Source organism: Antennarius striatus, chromosome 8, assembly GCF_040054535.1.
Source record: "Antennarius striatus isolate MH-2024 chromosome 8, ASM4005453v1, whole genome shotgun sequence".
Taxonomy (NCBI): domain Eukaryota; kingdom Metazoa; phylum Chordata; class Actinopteri; order Lophiiformes; family Antennariidae; genus Antennarius; species Antennarius striatus.
The window spans coordinates 24,660,917-24,680,382 of NC_090783.1; the positions used below are offsets into that span (position 1 = coordinate 24,660,917).

At 55.4% G+C, this 19,466-nt stretch overlaps 3 protein-coding genes across 8 annotated transcripts; 1 reads left to right on the top strand and 2 right to left on the bottom strand.

Moving 5' to 3' along the window:
- The first annotated feature begins 1,122 nt into the window (after positions 1 to 1,122).
- Positions 1,123 to 8,231, top strand: LOC137600038 (MHC class II regulatory factor RFX1-like). 6 transcript variants are annotated; one of them, XR_011036903.1, is made up of 18 exons: positions 1,123 to 1,307; positions 3,122 to 3,493; positions 4,540 to 4,637; positions 4,712 to 4,810; positions 4,920 to 4,990; positions 5,073 to 5,364; positions 5,437 to 5,618; positions 5,705 to 5,824; positions 5,902 to 6,017; positions 6,108 to 6,226; positions 6,370 to 6,467; positions 6,544 to 6,695; positions 6,774 to 6,871; positions 6,941 to 7,090; positions 7,172 to 7,383; positions 7,447 to 7,600; positions 7,667 to 7,998; positions 8,036 to 8,231. XR_011036903.1 is itself a non-coding variant. In XM_068321386.1 (17 exons), exons 2-17 carry the CDS (start codon positions 3,148 to 3,150, stop codon positions 7,874 to 7,876), a joined length of 2,517 nt encoding a protein of 838 aa, XP_068177487.1. In that variant the 5' UTR covers positions 1,123 to 1,307; positions 3,122 to 3,147; the 3' UTR covers positions 7,877 to 8,231. The 6 variants fall into 6 exon arrangements, 4 of the variants coding, with proteins under 4 accessions (XP_068177487.1, XP_068177488.1, XP_068177490.1 ...); XR_011036904.1 differs by having other exon boundaries at positions 8,073 to 8,231; XM_068321386.1 differs by having other exon boundaries at positions 7,667 to 8,231.
- A 114-nt stretch (positions 8,232 to 8,345) lies between these two features.
- On the bottom strand, positions 8,346 to 13,760 carry dcaf15 (DDB1 and CUL4 associated factor 15). The gene is made up of 13 exons (XM_068321394.1): positions 13,557 to 13,760; positions 12,424 to 12,521; positions 12,174 to 12,312; positions 11,997 to 12,103; positions 11,746 to 11,891; positions 10,949 to 11,110; positions 10,082 to 10,630; positions 9,898 to 9,989; positions 9,536 to 9,658; positions 9,276 to 9,358; positions 9,084 to 9,188; positions 8,843 to 8,958; positions 8,346 to 8,766 (listed from the first exon to the last, which is right to left on the bottom strand). Exons 1-13 carry the CDS (start codon positions 13,743 to 13,745, stop codon positions 8,711 to 8,713), a joined length of 1,965 nt encoding a protein of 654 aa, XP_068177495.1. The 5' UTR covers positions 13,746 to 13,760; the 3' UTR covers positions 8,346 to 8,710.
- Positions 13,761 to 13,879: 119 nt separating this feature from the next.
- On the bottom strand, positions 13,880 to 19,426 carry khsrp (KH-type splicing regulatory protein). The gene is made up of 17 exons (XM_068321395.1): positions 19,167 to 19,426; positions 18,383 to 18,485; positions 18,256 to 18,309; positions 18,134 to 18,170; positions 17,991 to 18,043; positions 17,825 to 17,896; positions 17,683 to 17,740; positions 17,421 to 17,568; positions 17,209 to 17,307; positions 17,027 to 17,125; positions 16,740 to 16,842; positions 16,510 to 16,634; positions 16,096 to 16,392; positions 15,911 to 16,020; positions 15,725 to 15,813; positions 15,449 to 15,652; positions 13,880 to 15,358 (listed from the first exon to the last, which is right to left on the bottom strand). The coding sequence occupies exons 1-17, from the start codon at positions 19,254 to 19,256 to the stop codon at positions 15,168 to 15,170; spliced, it is 1,932 nt and encodes a 643-aa protein (XP_068177496.1). The 5' UTR covers positions 19,257 to 19,426; the 3' UTR covers positions 13,880 to 15,167.
- Positions 19,427 to 19,466: the final 40 nt, after the last annotated feature.

Sequence of the window (19,466 nt, forward strand, 5' to 3'; positions counted from 1 at the left end):
AACCCAGTAACCTGTTTTAATAAATTGTAAATTCTTGTTTAATTACCAGCCTCTTGTCCCGTTTGTTCTGGACACTGACCTGTGTTTTTAGTGGGTAGATTGAATTTAGTATTTATAGTCTTAACGACCACTAATTCAATACTACACATATATTGAACTCCAGCAGCACACGTTGAACGAGTCATTTTCTGCTGCGGGTCATTCTTGACCACAAGAAGCGTCAGACACCAACACACACACTCACTCAGTCGTCACTCAGTCGTGACGTCACTCAGTTCACATATGACGTGAACCAGAATGGGGACTGGAAGTCGCCGGTTCAAGACCCAGGGAGCCCAAAACAGTGAAGTGGCAGAGGGATGTGTCAGTTCACCTACCTCCCATTATCAACATACTAACACCCCCCCCCCACCCCACGTGTGTGTTTGTGTGTGTGTGTGTGTGTGTGTGTGTCTGTGTGTGTGTGTGTGTTTGTGTGTGTGTGTGTGTGTTTTTGTGTGTGTGTGTATGTGTGTGTGTGTGTGTGTGTGTTTTTGTGTGTGTGTGTATGTGTGTGTGTGTGTGTGTGTGTGTGTGTGTGTGTGTGTGTGTGTGTGTGTGTGTGTGTGTGTGTGTGTGTGTGTGTGTGTGTGTGTGTGTGTGTGTGTGTGTGTGTGTGTGGGCCTGTACGATATACTGTATATATGCGTGTGCAAGTATTTGGAGTGGAATAAAAGTAAATTCCCTCCGGGGATTATTGAAGGACTGAAGTATTTATTTATTTATTTATTTATGTTGCCTGAAACACGTGACGAGCAGACGTCCTATCAGCTGACACGTCACAGCTTCCATCTTCCATCAACGCGCTGAAGTGAACGTCGTTTCTTTCCTGATGTTGTTCATGTACTATGTATGTATTACATAAACATGTAATGTAATAAATAAAGTAATGTAATCAATATTTGGATCAGATCGATTTCCCTTTGACTTTAAATCCTGTTGCCATGTCAACGTCAAAATATTGAGTCACGAAATGTGGAAACCCTAAAAGTAACGGCTGGGCGTGAGCGCGTTTGACGGACAGGTCCCTTCGACCAATCAGTGAACCACTCTTGAAAAACGACATCACGACCGCCTCCACATGTAGCCAATCACCGTCGACTTGAGGGCGGGACGATGACGGGATGGTAGCAACAGTTGCCCCGGTGAAGGAATGAAGGCGCCATAGTCACGGTAGTCGTGGCGACCAGAACCGGGCAACGGGAGTCAACAACAACAACCGGAAGCTGCCGGAACGGCGGAGCCGGACGAAAGTAGCCGAACTAGAGGTGACGGAGGTCAACCGTGCTCGCGCTACCGGTACATCCGGTCCGAGCTGTGTCGCTGCGCTCGTGCGCGTGCTCGTGAACGTGAAGTCGGCGGAGCGCGTGCTGCTCACGGTGACCGCCGCGTGACCGACGTTGTTATGGCGATGTTACCCGTGATCACAGCCAAGATGGCGACGGGCGCGCGTGCGTGAACCACCGGACCGCGCGTGGTCGGCGGCGTGCTCGTGAACGCGCCGACCGTACACGCGCCAAACGAAGCGCGAGGCGCGTTCACGTCACAACTGGACTCAACTTGGCTGCCAGCCGGTCCACGCACACGCTTCCGGTCGTTCGCCCGCTGTCACGTGACTCCGTTGTGTCTGTTTTTGTGACGTTGAAAAAGTTTTCGACCCCGGGTTCGGAGGTCACTCCCAGCTCCTGCACCGTGGGTAACTGGGAGGGGCTTGTTCTCCAGTGGGAGGGGCTTGTTCTCCGATGGGAGGGGCTTATTCGCACCTGTCCCAAGAACCCACTGTTCAACGTCACATGTAACATGTAACATGCAACATGATCCGTGTTGCGCGTTCCAGGTTATGGTTTCATGTAACATGTTCTATGCTGCATGTTCTATGTTCTATGTTGCGTGTTCCATGTTGCATGTTTTTAGCTCAATGTCTCTTGCTGATCCAAACAGGAAGTGGGCGTGACTTCTGCTCCACCTCAGACAAAAGCCTGACTTCCTCCTCTGGTCTGGTTCACACAGAGGGTGTGAGACATAGAGGAGTAGAGAGAGGAGTAGAGAGAGGAGTAGAGAGGAGTAGATAGAGGAGTAGATAGAGGAGTAGATAGAGGAGTAGAGAGGAGTAGATAGAGGAGTAGATAGAGGAGTAGATAGAGGAGTAGATAGAGGAGTAGAGAGGAGTAGATAGAGGAGTAGAGGGGGGTAGATAGAGGAGTAGAGGGGGGAAGATAGAGGAGTAGATAAAGGAGTAGAGGGGGGTAGATAGAGGAGTAGAGGGGGGTAGATAGAGGAGTAGAGGGGGGTAGATAGAGGAGTAGAGAGGAGTAGATAGAGGAGTAGATAGAGGAGTAGATAGAGGAGTAGAGAGAGGAGTAGAGAGGAGTAGATAGAGGAGTAGATAGAGGAGTAGAGAGAGGAGTAGAGAGAGGAGTAGAGAGGAGTAGATAGAGGAGTAGATAGAGGAGTAGAGAGGAGTAGATAGAGGAGTAGAGGGGGGTAGATAGAGGAGTAGAGAGGAGTAGAGGGGGGAAGATAGAGGAGTAGAGGGGGGTAGATAGAGGAGTAGATAAAGGAGTAGAGGGGGGTAGATAGAGGAGTAGAGGGGGGTAGATAGAGGAGCAGAGAGGAGTAGATAGGAGGAGAGACAGTGTACTGCAGAGGAGGTGTTTGCTTTCTGTTTGTTCATGACGGTAAATGTAATGAAGAATGACAGAAGTTACCCCTGAATTGAAAATGTTACCCTGACCTATTTGCATAGGTCAAAGACTAAAGCTAGCGCTCTGACCTACTGACATTGATCAAAGCAGTATATCTTTGATCTATGGTCTCACACTGGCCTTCTCCTTCGTCGTTCTATCTCATCCGGTTCCTGAGTACAAAAGTTGAAATTTGACCTTGACCCAGTTTTCTCAAGGTCAAGGTCATCATCTCATGTTCATCCCCCCTCCTGCCTGAGTCGTGTGCTTTGGTTTCATCTTTCTGTCTCAACGGTTGTGGAGACGTTTGGCGGATGGACAGACGAACACTGAATATTTAAAGCGGGATGGAGTGAAAACTGGTCAACACACGGTATGCTGTCTCTCTTTATCCACAGGCCAGTTACTCAAAGCATTGGTTGCCATGGCAACTTCCGGATACTCAGAGGACCTTCAGCCTCAGCACGCAAACACAGTAACCATAGCAACAACAACTGCCACCACGCCCTCTTCCGCAAAGGTAGCACACTTCCTGTCCAAGCTCGCTCCAGCCTCTGGAACCATCGCAGCAGCGGACCAATCAGCAGCCACCACCAAAACGGCGCCGGATGGTCTCCACCCCCAAACCGCTGCCGGATTGGCCAGGAACCCCAAGACGGTGGTTCTGACCACGCCCACTCAGCACTACGTCAGCCCGGACGTTCAGCACGCCGGCCACAGCAACGGCCACCAGGGCCGGTCGCCGCAGTACATCATAGTGACGGTCACAGGTGAGACACACCAGCTCCACAGGTGGACACTGAGGGGTGATGGAGTAACGTCTGCTGTGGTGAAGTCTGCTCAGGTCTTTGCGGCACCCTGATTGGACGACTAGCATAAAGACGCCTCTGAATGATGGTTAATAGAGCCGGCCCGTCTGATTGGATGATCCGTTCATCACCAGCACAATACCGGCTGACAGATTTGGTTGCTAGGCTACACAGTTCAGCTGATGGCTGAAGCTTGTTATTGTTCCTCTGTGCTGGGGTCCGTCGGATCATCCAGGTGTCCAAACCAAAGCCTGACTTTAAACCCCAGTAGAAACCAAAGCCTGACTTTAAACCCCAGTAGAAACCAAAGCCTGACTTTAAACCCCAGTAGAAACCAAAGCCTGACTTTAAACCCCAGTAGAAACCAAAGCCTGACTTTAAACCCCAGTAGAAACCAAAGCCATGAAGGAAGTCATCCAACGGGGGGTGGGGGGCAGCTGGATGCAGGTTATTTTAGGACGTCTGTTCCAGAGCCTTCTGCTCCGTCGTATCAGGTGACGCTGTGCACCCTCACCCAGACACACACACACAGACACACACACACAGACACACACACACCTGTTCTGTCAGACAGCTCACCTGAAGGTCACCAGGAAATGAACATGCCCTCGACCCCGCCCACCTGCATCCGATCACACCTGCATGTTTACAAGGTGGAGGATTGGTCCCTCCATCCAGGGAGATTAGCTGTCCAAGGCTGCCCCAGTGCATGCTGGGTATAAGGATGAAATGGGAGCAGGATAGACACTCCTATTCCTCTCCGCCATCAGTCTGTCCTCCACCTGTCTGTCCTCCACCTGTCTGTCCTCCACCTGTCTGTCCTCCACCTGTCTGTCCTCCACCTGTCTGTCCTCCACCTGTCTGTCCTCATGTTCTGTGGAGCCTGCTACTACGGGTGGGACGCCGTGTGTGGTGAGTACTGATTGGTGCTGCTGTGTGTGTGTGTGTGTCTGTGTGTGTGTGTGTGTGTGTGTGTGTGTGGTGACTCGTCCCTGTCCCGCCCACAGAGGGCTCCGCCCACTCCAACGACAGCCTGTCCGACTCCAGCCCCCCTGCCCCAGGCATCCCGACTCAGGTGGTCCAGCCGGCGCAGAACCCCCAGCAGGTAGGACGGCCGCCGCCCACACGAGCGTGTTGACGGGAGCGTGTGTCACACCCCGCTGTGCCTCCCCCCACCAGCAGAGGTCAGTGTTACAGGCGGTGTCCCAGGCAGCCAAGAGGGGTCCTAGCAGCCACATCAGCAGCCTGCAGGCGCCGGGGGCGCTCGTCAACCAGCAGGTAACGCCACGCCCGCTTCAGGAAGGGCGCCGCCCCCCAGTAGGAAGTTTCCAGTCGCCGTGGTAACAACCCCGTCTTCCCATGTCATCGTGTCGACCCGTATGTGCAGGTGGAGGGTGTGTATCCTGACCAGGTGTATGTGGACGGCGCCGGAGGCGGGGCCTTCCCCACGCCCACCATGTGAGTAGAGAGGGGGGGAGCCACGCCCTCACACCTGTCCAATCACACGGCTCAGTGACTGTGTGTGTGTTTGTGTCTTTAGTCACTCTAGCAACTACCCTTTCTCCGACTCGCCCCTGTACTCCCAGACGCCCCCCCCCGCCTCCTCTGCCTACTACGAGGCCCCGCCCAGCACTGATTCTGACGTCACAGGCTCCGTGGCCTCGCAGCCCCTTTCCCTGGCGACCGCCGGCGAGGGAGGAGGTGCCGCGGGGGCAGGGGGCTACGTCATCCAGGGGGGGTTTGTGTTAGCAGGAGGGGCGGCGGCGGCGAGCGGAGGAGGAGGAGGAGGGCAGAATTACATCAACCCCAACTCTCGTGCCCCACCCGCGACCGTGAGTAGTCACACTCGCTGATGGGCATCGCTAATGGGTGCCGTGACGGTGACGGGACCCCCCCCCCCCCAGGTGCAGTGGCTGTGTGAGAACTACGAGGGGGCGGAGGGCGTGAGCCTGCCCCGCTGCACCCTCTACTACCACTACCTGCTGCACTGCCAGGAGCACCAGCTGGAGCCCGTCAACGCCGCCTCCTTCGGGAAGCTCATCCGCTCCGTCTTCATGGGGCTACGCACCCGCAGACTGGGCACCAGGTATCACACACACACACACACACACACACACACACACACACACACACACAGACGAGCAGCTCTCAGGCATGGCCTCCTGCCTCCAGGGGCAACTCTAAGTACCACTACTACGGCCTGAGGATCAAGTCCGGCTCACCGTTGCTGCGCCTGATGGACGACCGGCAGCACCTGGCGATGAGGCAGCAGCCCTTCGCCCACAAGAACAGGTACGCCCGTGGGCGACGCAGAATCAGGGTGAGACGTCCTTGTGACCCGTTTGACAGTTGGCTCCTCCCCCTTGCAGGATGAAATCGCTCCAGAAGACCCCAGGGGTCGCCAACGGGACCTCCGGGGCGGCGGCGCAGCAGCAACCGGCGGCCGACATCTCGGCGCAGGTGCAGCAGTACCAACAGTTCCTAGGTGAGCACCACCCGCACATCACCACCTGTGTGTGTCCCTGGGGAAGAGGGGGCGGGTGGGCCCTGCTGACCACGCCTCCTTTCCGCCCAGAGGCGTCCAGGCCGCTGCCTGACTTCCTGCCCATCGACCTGCAGGACGAGGTGCTGCCTGACGGCGTCCTCCCAGAACACCTGAAGGCCTTCCAGACGTTCTACCGAGAACACTGTGAGGTAGGGCGTCTGTCAGCGACGGGGTTCACGTGTGACACACACGCGTGTGTGTCACACGCGTGTGTGTCACACGTGGGTGACACACACGCGTGTGTCACACGCGTGTGTGTCACACGTGGGTGACACGTGTGTGACCCCTGCAGGCCATTCTGGATGTGATGGTCAACCTGCAGTTCACCCTGGTGGAGACGCTGTGGAAGTCCTTCTGGAGGTCCAGCCAGAGCCCCGAGTCCCTCCACCTGTACGTGTGTCCCTGGGGGAGGGCGTGTCCCTGAGGGAGGGCGTGTCCCCTCACTCACGCCGTCTCGTGTCTGCAGGCAGGACGACTCGGAGAAGCGTCTGTCCCGGACCCACCTGGTGCTGCTGTGTCGGTTCGGGCCGGTGCTGCGCTGGACCAGGACGTGTGACAACCTGCTGTACCAGACGCTGGTGGAGATGCTCATCCCTGACGTGCTGAGACCCATCCCCAGTAAGTCCCATCCCACCCCCCCGGGTCTGACGGGCTGGGGGTGCACACCCGACGGAACCCTGTGTGTTGTCGCTGCAGGTGCCTTAACTCAGGCCATCAGGAACTTCGCTAAGAGCCTGGAGACCTGGCTGACGGGGGCCATGGTGAACATTCCGGAGGAGATGGTTCGTGTGAAGGTACGCGTGTGATCCGTCTCCCTCTGATTGGACGAGCCGACCCGGCGTGACCCCCTCCTCTCCCGACAGGTGGTGTGCGTGGGCTCCTTCTCCCAGACGCTGCGCCGCTACACCAGCCTGAACCACCTGGCCCAGGCGGCCCGCGCCGTCCTCCAGAACTCCGCCCAGATCAACCAGATGCTCTCCGACCTTAACCGGGTCGACTTCACCAACGTTCAGGTTCGTGTGGGTGGAAATCCAGCTGGGAGCCGCCCCCGGATCAGACGCCTCACCCCGCTGACACATGCCGCCCCCCCACAGGAGCAGGCATCCTGGGTGTGTCAGTGTGAGGACCGCGTGGTCCAGCGGCTGGAGCAGGACTTCAAGGTGACCCTGCAGCAGCAGAACTCTCTGGAGCAGTGGGCCTCCTGGCTGGACGGGGTCGTCTCTCAGGCGCTGAAGCCCTGCGACCACGACCCCGCCTCCCTGCCCAAGGCGGCCAAGGTGTTCCTGCTCAACTGGTCTTTCTACAGGTGAGGTCAGGAGGGGGGCCGGGCCTCATCAGAGTGGTTGGAGATGTTCCTCTTCTTCCTCAGCTCCATGGTGATCCGGGACCTGACCCTGCGCAGCGCCGCCAGCTTCGGCTCCTTCCACCTGATCCGCCTGCTGTACGACGAGTACATGTACTACCTGATCGAGCACAGGGTGGCGCAGGCCAAAGGCGTGACCCCCGTGGCCGTGATGGGAGAGGTAGGTCCTGCGTGTTCCCCCAGAGGTTCTGCTCAGTGGTTCTGAAGGTTCGCCTTGTGTCTGCAGTTCGCCAGCGCCTCCAAGACCCGGATCCCTCCGGAGCTGGAGAAAGGTGAGGCTGACGCCGCGTGTGTGTCTGCCCCCCCCCCAGAGGAGGACGAGGAAGAGGAGGAGGAGGAGAGCGAAGACGAGACGGTGAACCTGGTGCTGCGGTCCAGCGACCCAGAGCCGCCGGGCAAACGGGCCAGGACCGGGTTCAACACACACACACTCTGACACACACACAGCACAGCCTAGTGTGTGTGTGTGGTCATGTACACACCTACGTGTGTCCTCTGTGCCTTCCCTGTCCAGCGGCTGAATCCTCGCCTTAAAGCACCTCTGTGATTGGTGGACAGGTGAGCTCACCTGTCCTCTGCTGTGATTGGTGGACAGGTGAGCTCACCTGTCCTCTGCTGTGATTGGTGGACAGGTGAGCTCTGTTGTTTCCAGGTGCCATATTGACATGTTTTGTTTGTTTCTGGCCAATGAGACGATGCCCTGTGCCTTTAAGAGATCAACTTCCTGTTCTCTATAATCTGTGTTGGCAGAAAATAAAAATTGTGCAGTCCGGTTGTCATGCCGACAGGAACATGGTGTTCATTTTGTACGGATCAGTCATTCATGGATGATGATAATGAAGCCTCCTCAGACGACCCACAGGAAACAGGAAGTCACAGAACCCTGAGGTTCCACCGGGGGGCAGCAGAGCGTCGTTGTTGTTCAACAGACGTACAAAATGTTTATTTCACAATAAAAATGGCGTCACATCAAGAAACAGGCGGCAGACGGAGCGAAGCGGGTCACGTGACCCGACCGCCTGAAGCAGCACCATCTTCACATTAGCTGTGCACGACGTTTATTCACTGAACATCACCATGGGAACACCACACAGGTGCACTCACACCCAAACTACCCAGAGCCTTGGAACCCGTCTGGGCGACCCCCCCCGGGGGGTGTGGTGGATCTAACAATACAGTACAGATAGCAGGAGACACACACAACACTGATCCCACCCGCACAACCGCTTCCAGTTGTGTGTTCAGTCTGTTCACGTCTGGGGGGGGTCATTCACAAGACGATCCAGGTACAGCGGTCACTGTCGGCCAACACCTGGAGGGAGGAGCCTGCAGGGGAGACAAGGGCGGAGTTAGAGCAGACGGAGGAGGGACGTCTGTGCTGGGGGGGGTTGGCTGGCGCTACCTTTGTGCAGAGCCTCGTTGGTCATGCGGTTGATGTAGCGGGCGCTGCTCTCAGGAACCAACCACTTCATCACCGTGTTGACGCACGACTTCCTGTAAGAACTCCAGACACTCCCACTGACGGGAGGAACACGTGTGACACCTGGAGACCACGCCCATCCCCCTCCTACGACACTGTGGCCTCCCCCACTGAGCCCACAGCAGGTACGTCACGTTTGATGTCCAACACGTTAGATCCTCACCTGGTCTGACCTTTGACCTCCACGAGGTCACCGACACCCATGGTGCAGCACACCCCCGTGTTGAGGTCCCAGCTGACCTGCAGGTTGGAGTGGTAGGTGTTGGGCCTGGAACACAGAGACTGGGTTTAGCGGCAGAGCGGGGGCGTCGTCGGGCGGACGGGGGCGTTGCTGGGCTGACGGGGGCAGACACACCTGCAGTGTTCCTCATCACAGGTGGGGAACGCCAGCAGCAGCAGCCCAATGTTGATCATCACTGTGTTGGTGTCAGGACACACCTGGAGCACACACACACACACACACACATCAGAGTGTATCAGCACACCGCCGTCCAATGAGAGAGTCATGACGCTTACAGAGCTAATGCTAATGCTCACGTCAGTCCATCCAGGTAAAAGACATTCAGAAACGTCAGCTGGTGACGTGTGTGTGTGTGTGTGTGTGTGTGCGCTGACCTCCAATATCACAACATCATAGTCGCTGAAGGAGCAGAACTGGGGGGCCCAGGCGGCGTCGCTCCTGATCACCTCGTTGATCAGATACTCGAAGTCGAGGGTCAGCTGCTCCACACACACGCTCTGGGGGGCGGAGCAGGCGTTAGCGTGTGCTAACATGCTAACGTGACATTGGATCAGATGATGGACGTTACAACCAGCTGATTCTGACTATCAACTGGTTTGAAACAGAGCGACGCGTGGCGGAGCGGCGCCGGCGGTCAGGTGACAGGTGGTCAATGGATCAGACTCCTCCCACCGGTCCCATGTCCCACACTCTAAACACCCCCAGCTGATTACTGGACACGTGTTCTCTAACACACCTGTCCAGAGTGAGGCCCGGTGACCAGCTGCAGGCTCCGCCCCTCAAGGTCAGTGACGGTGAAGGGCAGCTGAATCTTATCATCCTCGTATCCTGCAGACAGACAGACAGACAGACAGACAGACAGGGGATGCCTCCAGCGCCTCAGATGGGTCACATGACTTCCTCCCTCCTCCTCCTCTCACCTCCCGTGCTCTGCTCTACTGCCCCCGGCTGCTGGAGGCAGTAGTGCAGCTGTGAGTAGTTGACGTATCCGGGCTCGCTGGGGCCCCCCTCCTGGGATGAAGCTGGAGGTGATGATGGCGATGAGGAAGAGGAGGCAGGAGACATCACGTGCTGGGGGCTGCTCAGCGCCGCTGAGGCTGGAGGAGCATGTGTCCGTCTGTCCTCCTCCCTCCTCCTCTCTGCGTCTCCTCCTCTGCCTGGGGGGGTCTGTCTGGCCTCCTTCTCGCCGCCATCAGCTGCTGTCCTCTCCACCTGTCCTGAGGAAGCCCCGCCTCCTGCCCCCTGGGCCCGCCTGAACAGATCGGCCGCAAACTCCCGAGCTCGCACCGCTGCTTGGGACTGTCCAGGAGAGGAGGGCACCGGAACCGGTCTGGGAGGGGGGGGGTGGCTTTCTGGTGATCCCTGAGGTATCGAGGAAGAGGGGGCCGTGGACTCCGATGGTGGGGGGGCCTGACCTGACGGAGCCGCTCCTTTGGCGTAGAGGATCTGCGACGGCTGACCCCGTCTGCCTGCACGACACGGGAGAGTAATGTGAAATGTGAATAGTTTTCCTGTTCCTCAGTCACTGCTGCTCTGTCCCACCTCCCAACGCACCGACTCCGCGTCCAGTTCCTCCACTCACTTTCACTGTACTTGGCAATAAAACCTTTTGTGATTTCTGAGAGGGAACTAGAACACGCAGACATGTATGACCGCTGGCGTCACGCTGGGCCGTTCACGTGAGCTTCATCGTCTGATCTTCATCACATTCAAACAAACTATTTCCTCCAGGGGATCATCACAGAGTGGTTACCATGGAAACAACAACACAACAGGTGACGCGTTACCTGTGCTGAGCGACACGCCGCAGGCCACCAGGGAGTAGCTGGTGTTCAGCAGGATCACCTGGTCCTTCTTCAGCTGGAACGCCGGCTGGAAGGTGGGGAAGGGGTAGACCACCTGGTAGCGGCTGTTCAGCACGTAGCCGTGCTGCAGACACGCACCGCTGCCTGAGGCACAGGGACCACAGTGAGAACGGACAGGTGTGTGCTGTCACTTGTGCGTGTTGTAACTTCTGTGTGTCGTCACCTGTGCCTGTTGTCACCTGTGTCATGGCCTGTGCTTGTCGTCAACTGTGCCTGTTGTCAACTGTACCTGTCGTCACCTGTGCCTGTCGTCACCTGTGCTTGTCGTCACCTGTGCTTGTTGTCAACTGTACGTGTCGTCACCTGTGCCTGTCGTCACCTGTGCTTGTTGTCAACTGTACGTGTCGTCACCTGTGCCTGTCGTCACCTGTGCCTGTCGTCACCTGTGCTTGTTGTCAACTGTACGTGTCGTCACCTGTGCCTGTCGTCACCTGTGCCTGTCGTCACCTGTGCTTGTTGTCAACTGTACGTGTCATCACCTGTGCCTGTCGTCACCTGTGCCTGTCGTCACCTGTGCTTGTTGTCAACTGTACGTGTCGTCACCTGTGCCTGTCGTCACCTGTGCCTGTCGTCACCTGTGCTTGTTGTCAACTGTACGTGTCGTCACCTGTGCCTGTCGTCACCTGTGCCTGTCGTCACCTGTGCTTGTTGTCAACTGTACGTGTCGTCACCTGTGCCTGTCGTCACCTGTGCCCGTCGACACCAAAGCGTGCTGTCACCTGTGCGTATGGTGGAGGCCGAGGGGGCGGGGCAGCAGTGGGAACAGGGTTTGGGAGGGGGCATGGAGGCGATGGTGATGTAGATGTCTCTGTTGTTCTCATCACTCATCATCAAGTTCATCAGAACCGAGCTGGAGCTGCGTGTGCTGGTAGGCAGAGACACACACACACACACACACACACACACACACACACACACAGCTGTACACTGGCTCCACATGGCTACTGATCTACACGTGCAGCGGTCCTACTTGAATCCGAAGATGACGACCTTGGAGTGGTCGTTGGGCCACTCACACACCGTCAGGTAGAGGTCGCTGTAGATCTCCTCCCCAGCAAACAGGTGCACATGATGGACCTGAGGACAACAGAGGTCAAACAAAGGACGGCTCAGCAGCGTATGGGGGGATCCGGTAAGTTTCCTGCACCTGTTTGAGCCGGCTGTGCAGGTTGAACTCCCACCAGTACAGGTGGTAGGTGTAGAAGGAGAAGGCGTCGTCCTCCCCACAGTCGCTAGTGTAGGACAGGACGTAGCGGCCGCATTTGGTGAAGCCAAGGAAGATGTGTCTGCAAAGAGAAGACCAGCTGAGCTATCGGTCTGCTGCCACAGGTTAGCCTCAGCGCTAACACACACACACACACACACACACACACACACACACACACACACACACTGACCCGGCTCTCAGGAACTCCTCACTGACGATGTTCTTCAATGGGACGCAGACCCGGGGGGGCAGCTTCCGGAACAGACGCTGAGAAAACTGTCCTGACAGCTGAGAGAAGAAACGCAGTTCACCATGGAGACGTGTTCCCAACGGAAACACACACACACACCGTTTGAGACTGTACACACACACACACACACACACACACACACACACACACACACACACACACCGTTTGAGACTGTACACACACACACACACACACACCGTTTGAGACTGTACACACACACACACACACACACACACACACACACCGTTTGAGACTGTACACACACACACACACACCGTTTGAGACTGTACACACACACACACACCGTTTGAGACTGTACACACACACACACACACACACACACCGTTTGAGACTGTACACACACACACACACTGTTTGAGACTGTACACACACACACACACACACACACACACACACACACACACACCGTTTGAGACTGTACACACACACACACACACACACACACACCGTTTGAGACTGTACACACACACACACACACCGTTTGAGACTGTACACACACACACACACACACACACACCGTTTGAGACTGTACACACACACACACACACCGTTTGAGACTGTACACACACACACACACACACACACCGTTTGAGACTGTACACACACACACACCGTTTGAGACTGTACACACACACACACACACACACACACACACACCGTTTGAGACTGTACACACACACACACACACACACACACACACACACACACACACACACAGGTTCAGTGACCGACATACCACACCGGGGTTAGTGACTAGCTGTTGCTATGCAGAAGCTAACTGTTGTTATGTTAACATGTAGCGCTAGCGTTCATTTCCAGACTAGCATGTTAGCTCCCTCGTTCTTCGCTGCTAGCGGGATGTTTTTAACGCAAACTAACCCACCGGGGCTCGAGCTCTCCGTTCTTCGCGTTTCCGTTAATCAGCCCGTCTGTCATCCGCTGCTAGCTTCGGCTCTAGCTAGTTGCTAAGCTAGCCGCAGCAGCTACAGTGAAGTTTCAAGTCTCGCGCTTAATGTCGGAACACTTTGTTGTTTCGTTTCGCTCGTGCTCACCTTCCCGCGCGTGAGGAGTTTGACCACGTGGTGCTTGTGCTTCCTTTGGGCTTTCTGTTTGCTAACGTCCTTTTCGGATTTCGAGCCGGGCGCCATGTTCAACTGCAGCTGCTGTCCCCCGCCGTAGTCAGGGCGCTGGCGATTGGTCGACGACGGCGGAAGTCCCGCCCTCAACCGCCGGAGATACATCCGTCGAAAACAAAGGTGGGCAGAAAGGAGGGCACTTCCGGCAGGACAACGATCACAGCGGGGATTTTAAAACATTGAACAAATATAAGTTTAATTCTAAAGACAAATATAAACATATAACGGAAGGAAAGCGGTAAGTTGAATGTGTTTATTTTAGTAATTAAAAACAAGCCGTAAAAAAAACCTAAAAGGCAGGCATCAACCAAACGAACCAGGACATGAACACACAACCTACTGACACTGTAGGCCAGTGAGGTAGGGCCAAGATTTGTTCTCTGGCATTAACGGTACACACACACACTCACACACACACACACAGACAGAGAGACACACACAAACCTCCCACTGAATCCAGTGAAGACAAATAAAACCAAAATCAAAGCAGGGAGAAAAACACCTGCAAAATAACCCTGGGAATGTCTAAAAAAAAAAGAAAGAAAATCAAACAAAAAGAATAACAAAACCTGTATTTTACTTACAATTTCATATTTTCAAAATACTGCTAGACTGCTTATGTCCTCATGAAATGATGCGATCAAAATGTCGGCAGAGATGCTTTTGTGCGACCCAATCAGCAAAGAGGCTTCTCTTCTTTCCTATTATAAAAAAAAGCATCGGCTGTATAGAAAGTTGTGTGAGGTGAAAGTGGCTTTGAAAAACCGGACCGGACCGTACACCAGCAGCTCGAGCCTCGTTCTGTGCGCTGGCTCAATGTGTTCTGTTCAAGGAGCAATTTCAATTTAAGAAAACTGAACGGAAAACGAATGAAAGGATGAATCAATCTTGTCATTTTAAAGCAAAAAAGAAAAAAACAAGTCTACAAAATGACCAAAACCGTTGGGAACAAAGAGCCCAGGGTTTACTGGGATTCATGTTTCTTTGCTTTGGGAATCAAGTAAATTCTCTAACGATGGCGTGGTGGAAGGGTAGTCTGGGTAATGACCAGCAGCTGTCAGCTGGCGGTCGACATAGAGCTCAGACAAGGATCTAATCAAGCGTGTGTGTGTGTGTGTGTGTGTGTGTAGAACATCTGGAGCTGCAGCCTCTGTGCCGTCTGCTCTTGTCAGTGAGCTGAGCTAAGGTTAGCATGGCGGCTAACCTGCCGCCCGTCCACAGGGACGTACGACCGTATGCAGTGACGACGGTGATACAGGTGACAGCCGGGGCAGTGACCCTCCCCAGGCTGGAGGAGGTGGGCGGGGTGGAGGGAGGCTAGTAGGGAAAGGTGTTTCGTGTGGCTTGTAAAACGTTCTAAATAAAAAAAAATTAAAAAAAAAAAAGTTCTAAATAAATAACGTAAAAAATTGAGATGAATGTATTTTACAACTTAAACCAATGTGTTGGATATGAACGCAGGGGGGCAAACAGGTCCTGCTGGCTGCTGGCCGTGGTTCAGGCTGGAACGGTAGCCGTCCCTCCTGGTCAGGGGTAGTCCACCTGCTGCCCCTGCTGCGGGGCGGCGGCCTGTCCGGGCCCCCCCTGTCCATAGTAGGCAGCTTGCTGCCTGTAGTACTCGGCCCAAGCTGCGCTGTAGTCCTGCTGGCCTCCTGCTGGGGCTCCTGCTGCGGGGGCCGGTGCTCCTGGGGCGGGAGCCGCTCCTCCAGCCGGCTGGGCTGGAAACAACACCGACAGCATGTTAGGGAGGGGTGCGCACACACAATTCCACTGAACCCCCCGGGGGCGGAAGCGGCCACACGACTCACTCATGCCCATCTTCTTGTAGTACTCCTCCCAGGCTTTGGTGTAGTCCGGCTGGCCCCCGGACGCGCTTCCTGCTGGGTTCTGTTCTCCTGGCGCCGCTGCGGGGGCTCCTTGGGGCTGGGCTGCCATGGCGCCCCCTGGCTGCTGGCCGCAGTACTGTCCGTAGTAGGCCGCCCACGCTGCGTTTGGGTCTGCTGCTGCCTTACCTGGTCAGGTGAGGTAGTTAAACACAACATCAGCAGCCCCAAACTGGAAGCGAGTGAAAGACGGTTACTCACTGGGGTCCTGTGGGCCGGGGGCCTGCCACTGCTGATAGCTGCTTCCCCACCCCTGAGGGCAGTACTGGGGGCCGCCGGGGCCGGCTCCACTGCAGAGAACACGACTGCTTCATCACAAACCCATCATTCACTTCATCTCCTAAAGATCAGATTAACATTCCCGTGATGTTTGTGTGCTGTACGTACTGAGGAGCCCCCCCAGGAGGCCCTGCATTGTATGGACTGGGATTATAGGGACCCATTGGACCGGCTGGGGCTCCTGGGCCAGGACCGCCACCCACAGGACACAATGGAGCCTGGGAAAAAAATGGAGACTCCTTTTAAACAGCTGTGTGAACTGCTCCTGCAGGGGGTGGGGGCCCAGAACGCACCTCGATTTTCTCCTCTATGAGCTGCTTCGCGTGGTCGATCTGTTCTGGGGAGCCCCGGATGGTGAACAACTTGTAGTTGGGGTCGCCGTCCGGTGGGGGCTGGCGGGAGATCTCCACGAATGCTCCGGTCTGTTGGTTGATGGACTTGACGTTCTCTCCTCCTCGACCAATGACCAGCCCACATTTGTGAGCGGGAATGGAGAAGGTCATTTCTCCTCCTGGAGGTCCCCAGCTGCCCTGACCCCTCCCCCGTCCACGCCCTCCAGGCGGCATCCCGCCACCATGACCTGGGGGGCCCTGAGAAGAGAACATGACAAATAAATTGGGCTGTCTGACAGCAAACCCCCGCTTCGGGTCGTCACACACTCAGGATCGACCCTGAAAAGAAACGCAGCTGTTATGAGCTCCACGCACCCCCTGCCCACCCTCCTCACGGACACGGATGTTCTGCAGCAGGTCTGTGATGATGGACGCAGCGTGCTGACACTGATCTGGGGGGCCCATGATATGAGCCATCTTGTCAGGACCCGTCCCGTCGTCTGAGAAACAACAACAGGAAGGGAGGGGGGATGAGCTGATTCTCGTGGATCCACCAGAGCAACAACGAGACCACAGCTCGGTTTCCTCCCAGGTGGGGGACTCACCCGGTTTGAACTGGATCTTCACTCCGGCGTCGCTCTGGATCTTCTTGATCATCTCTCCATTCCGGCCGATCACGACGCCGACCGACTGGCGAGGAACAGCGATCTGGATGACGAGACGCACAAAATAAACGTGGCTCCTCCTGTTCATGACTCACTGAGAGCAACACACCAGAGCAATCAATAGAGTAACTGACTGATAAGAATTCGATTACTGCAGCCCCAAAACAAATCACATTTCCAGTGAGGAAAAATAATCACAGCAGATATAAAGAAAAAACAACTCTCACCTCGATGCCCCCCCCCATCCTCGATCCGTAGTCGTTACGATCTCCAAACCCTGCGTGGTCCCTCTCACGGAGAATCTCATTCACCATCTCCTTCGCTTGCTAGAGGACGATACGACTGTTTGAACGGCGCGACCAGAACTCCCCCTGAAGGAGGAGTTCCTCGCCACACTGATGAAGACTACCTGCACTTTGTACGGGTCTCCAATGATGCGCAAAGGTTTGTCGATGTTTGGCGGCTGGGACCCGTCCTGGATCAGGATCATCTTGACTCCAGCACGCTCCTGGAGGGTACAGCAGCTTGTTAGACCCAAACACCTTCGACTCCTTCTGGGTCACATGACCCTCACGTCGCTGCACTGCTAGTGGACGATTGACAGAATCTGAATTGCCTCACCTGCAGCTGTTTGATCGTCTCTCCTCCTTTGCCGATGATGAGGCCGGCCTTTCCTGCGGGGATGATCATCTCCTGCATCGACCCCGTCTGCCCGTTGGTCGTCTCGTGGCCCCTTGACACAATGTCGTCAATAAACGCCTTGGCTCTCCTGGAAGAAAGTTCAGAAGAAACACGTAGGTAAGGAGCGACCACAAGAATCATGTGGCATCTAGCGGATGGCGTTCTTCGAGCTCCGGGACATCGGCAGCAGCGGCCGACTTACTGAATGGCATCTGGTGAACCGGTCAGACAAACACTTCTTTCTGAAAGTCCAGCGCTGTCTGTGGATGAAGGTGAAAACACACATCAGTCTCAGAGAGACTCTTCTGTTGACTTGGCAAAAACCGGGGTAGCAGACGACTGACCGTGAGCAATCTGAACCTTGCAGCCAGAATCCTGTTGGATTTTGTTGATCTGCTCCCCTCCTCGGCCGATGACTACAGGGACGGACGCAGAGACGCTTCACTGTCAGATTAAACCGAAGCAAAACGAGAAACGCCAAAGGATTCTGAAACAACGGCATGTACTCACTCAGACCAACCATGCTATCCGGCACTGTGTACTCTTCTAAAATTGTGGAGGACCTAAAGCCAAAAACAGAAGTTATCTGACAATGATCTGTCTCCGTGGTAACCGCTAACAACAAACGTGCAAAATGATCTGAACAGCTGTACCTTTGTTGGGACAGAGCCGCCAGCTGAGCTTCGATAGCTGTAAGAGGAGGAGGCAGAGGTGAGTGAGTGGAAGCAGCGGCGCAGCAGCAGTCTAATCAGATCAATGTCCAGACTTTACGTACACAAGGCAGAATCCAATTCGCTCTGTGATGCGACCTTCTTGGCATCTGGTTCATCTAGAAAATACAAACGAGTGAGTCCTGCGACCTGGAACAACAAAACGCCCCCCCTCGCGGAGCCCGTCTGAACCTGGTTCTTCCAGTGATCTTTTCTGGGCTGAGAACGGGAAGCTCTCTGTGCCTCTGTTGTTGGTCACAGGGGGAACGCCATCGCCACCGATCTTGGCTGCAATCTGCAAAGTCAATCAATCAATCAATCAATCAACATTTATTTGTATAGCACTTGTTTCACACATGACATAAATGAAACCATTATCACCGTCACAAGTAACTGACCCAAGGCAACCCTGCGTTCCTATGACGTCATCGCGACATGGGTTCCGTTGGGTTTCTCCGTTAAAGCGCTTTGAAATGTCTTCATCTTTCATTCAACTATCGGTAGTTTTGAATTGTTCCTCCAACACTCGTCAGAGGCGTTTGCTTTATAAACCGACTGTCTTTGTTTGCGGGCTTCGAGACACGATCAATGAAACACACTTCAACCATTCACCCATCAGCCGGTGACGAACCCGGGGCGGCTAACCGGGTGTCGGCCCGTGGCCTTCCAGGGACAGAAAGGCTGCTCCATGCTGCTATCGCTGCTAAATCCACCCGGGAACAGTGTCAGAACACCGCTAAGCCTCCGTGCTAAACGGACGAACAGCGCTGCTACTAGCTTCTGGCTAAAGCTAACGGTCCGGTATTCAGCTAGCTAGCTGCTAGCCGACTAGCGGCATTAGCCTGCTAGCTGCTAGCCGACTAGCGGCATTAGCCTGCTAGCTGCTAGCCGACTAGCGGCATTAGCCTGCTAGCTGCTAGCCAACTGGCGGCAGTAGCCTGCATGCTAACGACCCCCGGCTAGCGCCTGGCGTTACCTCTCTGGCTCGTTGAACAGCATCCGCAAACGCGTCCTTCTTCGCTCCCGCTCCGACTCCATTAGCCGACAGGGCGCCGTAGTCGGACATGCTGCTCACGCAGGAAACACACAGAGACAAGGGTGGACGGCTCTGCCGGGAAGAGCTGCGCGGAAGCGGGAAAGCTAGACGGGAGCGTACGGGGGACACCAACGTGCATGAAGCTAGCAGCTAGCCGGCAAAGCTCCCTGCTTAAAACGACCAATCAACGGACCTCAATACCCGGCCTCCTTCTGGTTACATGAGTAGCGTCCGGTGTAA

Coding starts and splice junctions, on each gene's coding strand:
- khsrp (XM_068321395.1), bottom strand. CDS start 19,256: ATGTCCGACTACGGCGCCCTGTCGGCTAATGGAGTCGGAGCGGGAGCG. Junction 17,897..17,990: donor GGATAGCATGGTTGGTCTGA/GTGAGTACATGC, acceptor CCGTCCCTGTAG/TCATCGGCCGAGGAGGGGAG. Junction 16,843..17,026: donor GGATGGGGGGGGGCATCGAG/GTGAGAGTTGTT, acceptor CTCGTCATCCAG/ATCGCTGTTCCTCGCCAGTC.
- dcaf15 (XM_068321394.1), bottom strand. CDS start 13,745: ATGTATCTCCGGCGGTTGAGGGCGGGACTTCCGCCGTCGTCGACCAAT. Junction 11,111..11,745: donor GGCCTCCACCATACGCACAG/GTGACAGCACGC, acceptor CCTGTGCCTCAG/GCAGCGGTGCGTGTCTGCAG. Junction 8,767..8,842: donor CAACGAGGCTCTGCACAAAG/GTAGCGCCAGCC, acceptor TCTCCCCTGCAG/GCTCCTCCCTCCAGGTGTTG.
- LOC137600038 (XM_068321386.1), top strand. CDS start 3,148: ATGGCAACTTCCGGATACTCAGAGGACCTTCAGCCTCAGCACGCAAAC. Junction 5,825..5,901: donor CCCTTCGCCCACAAGAACAG/GTACGCCCGTGG, acceptor TCCCCCTTGCAG/GATGAAATCGCTCCAGAAGA. Junction 7,601..7,666: donor CCGTGGCCGTGATGGGAGAG/GTAGGTCCTGCG, acceptor TTGTGTCTGCAG/TTCGCCAGCGCCTCCAAGAC.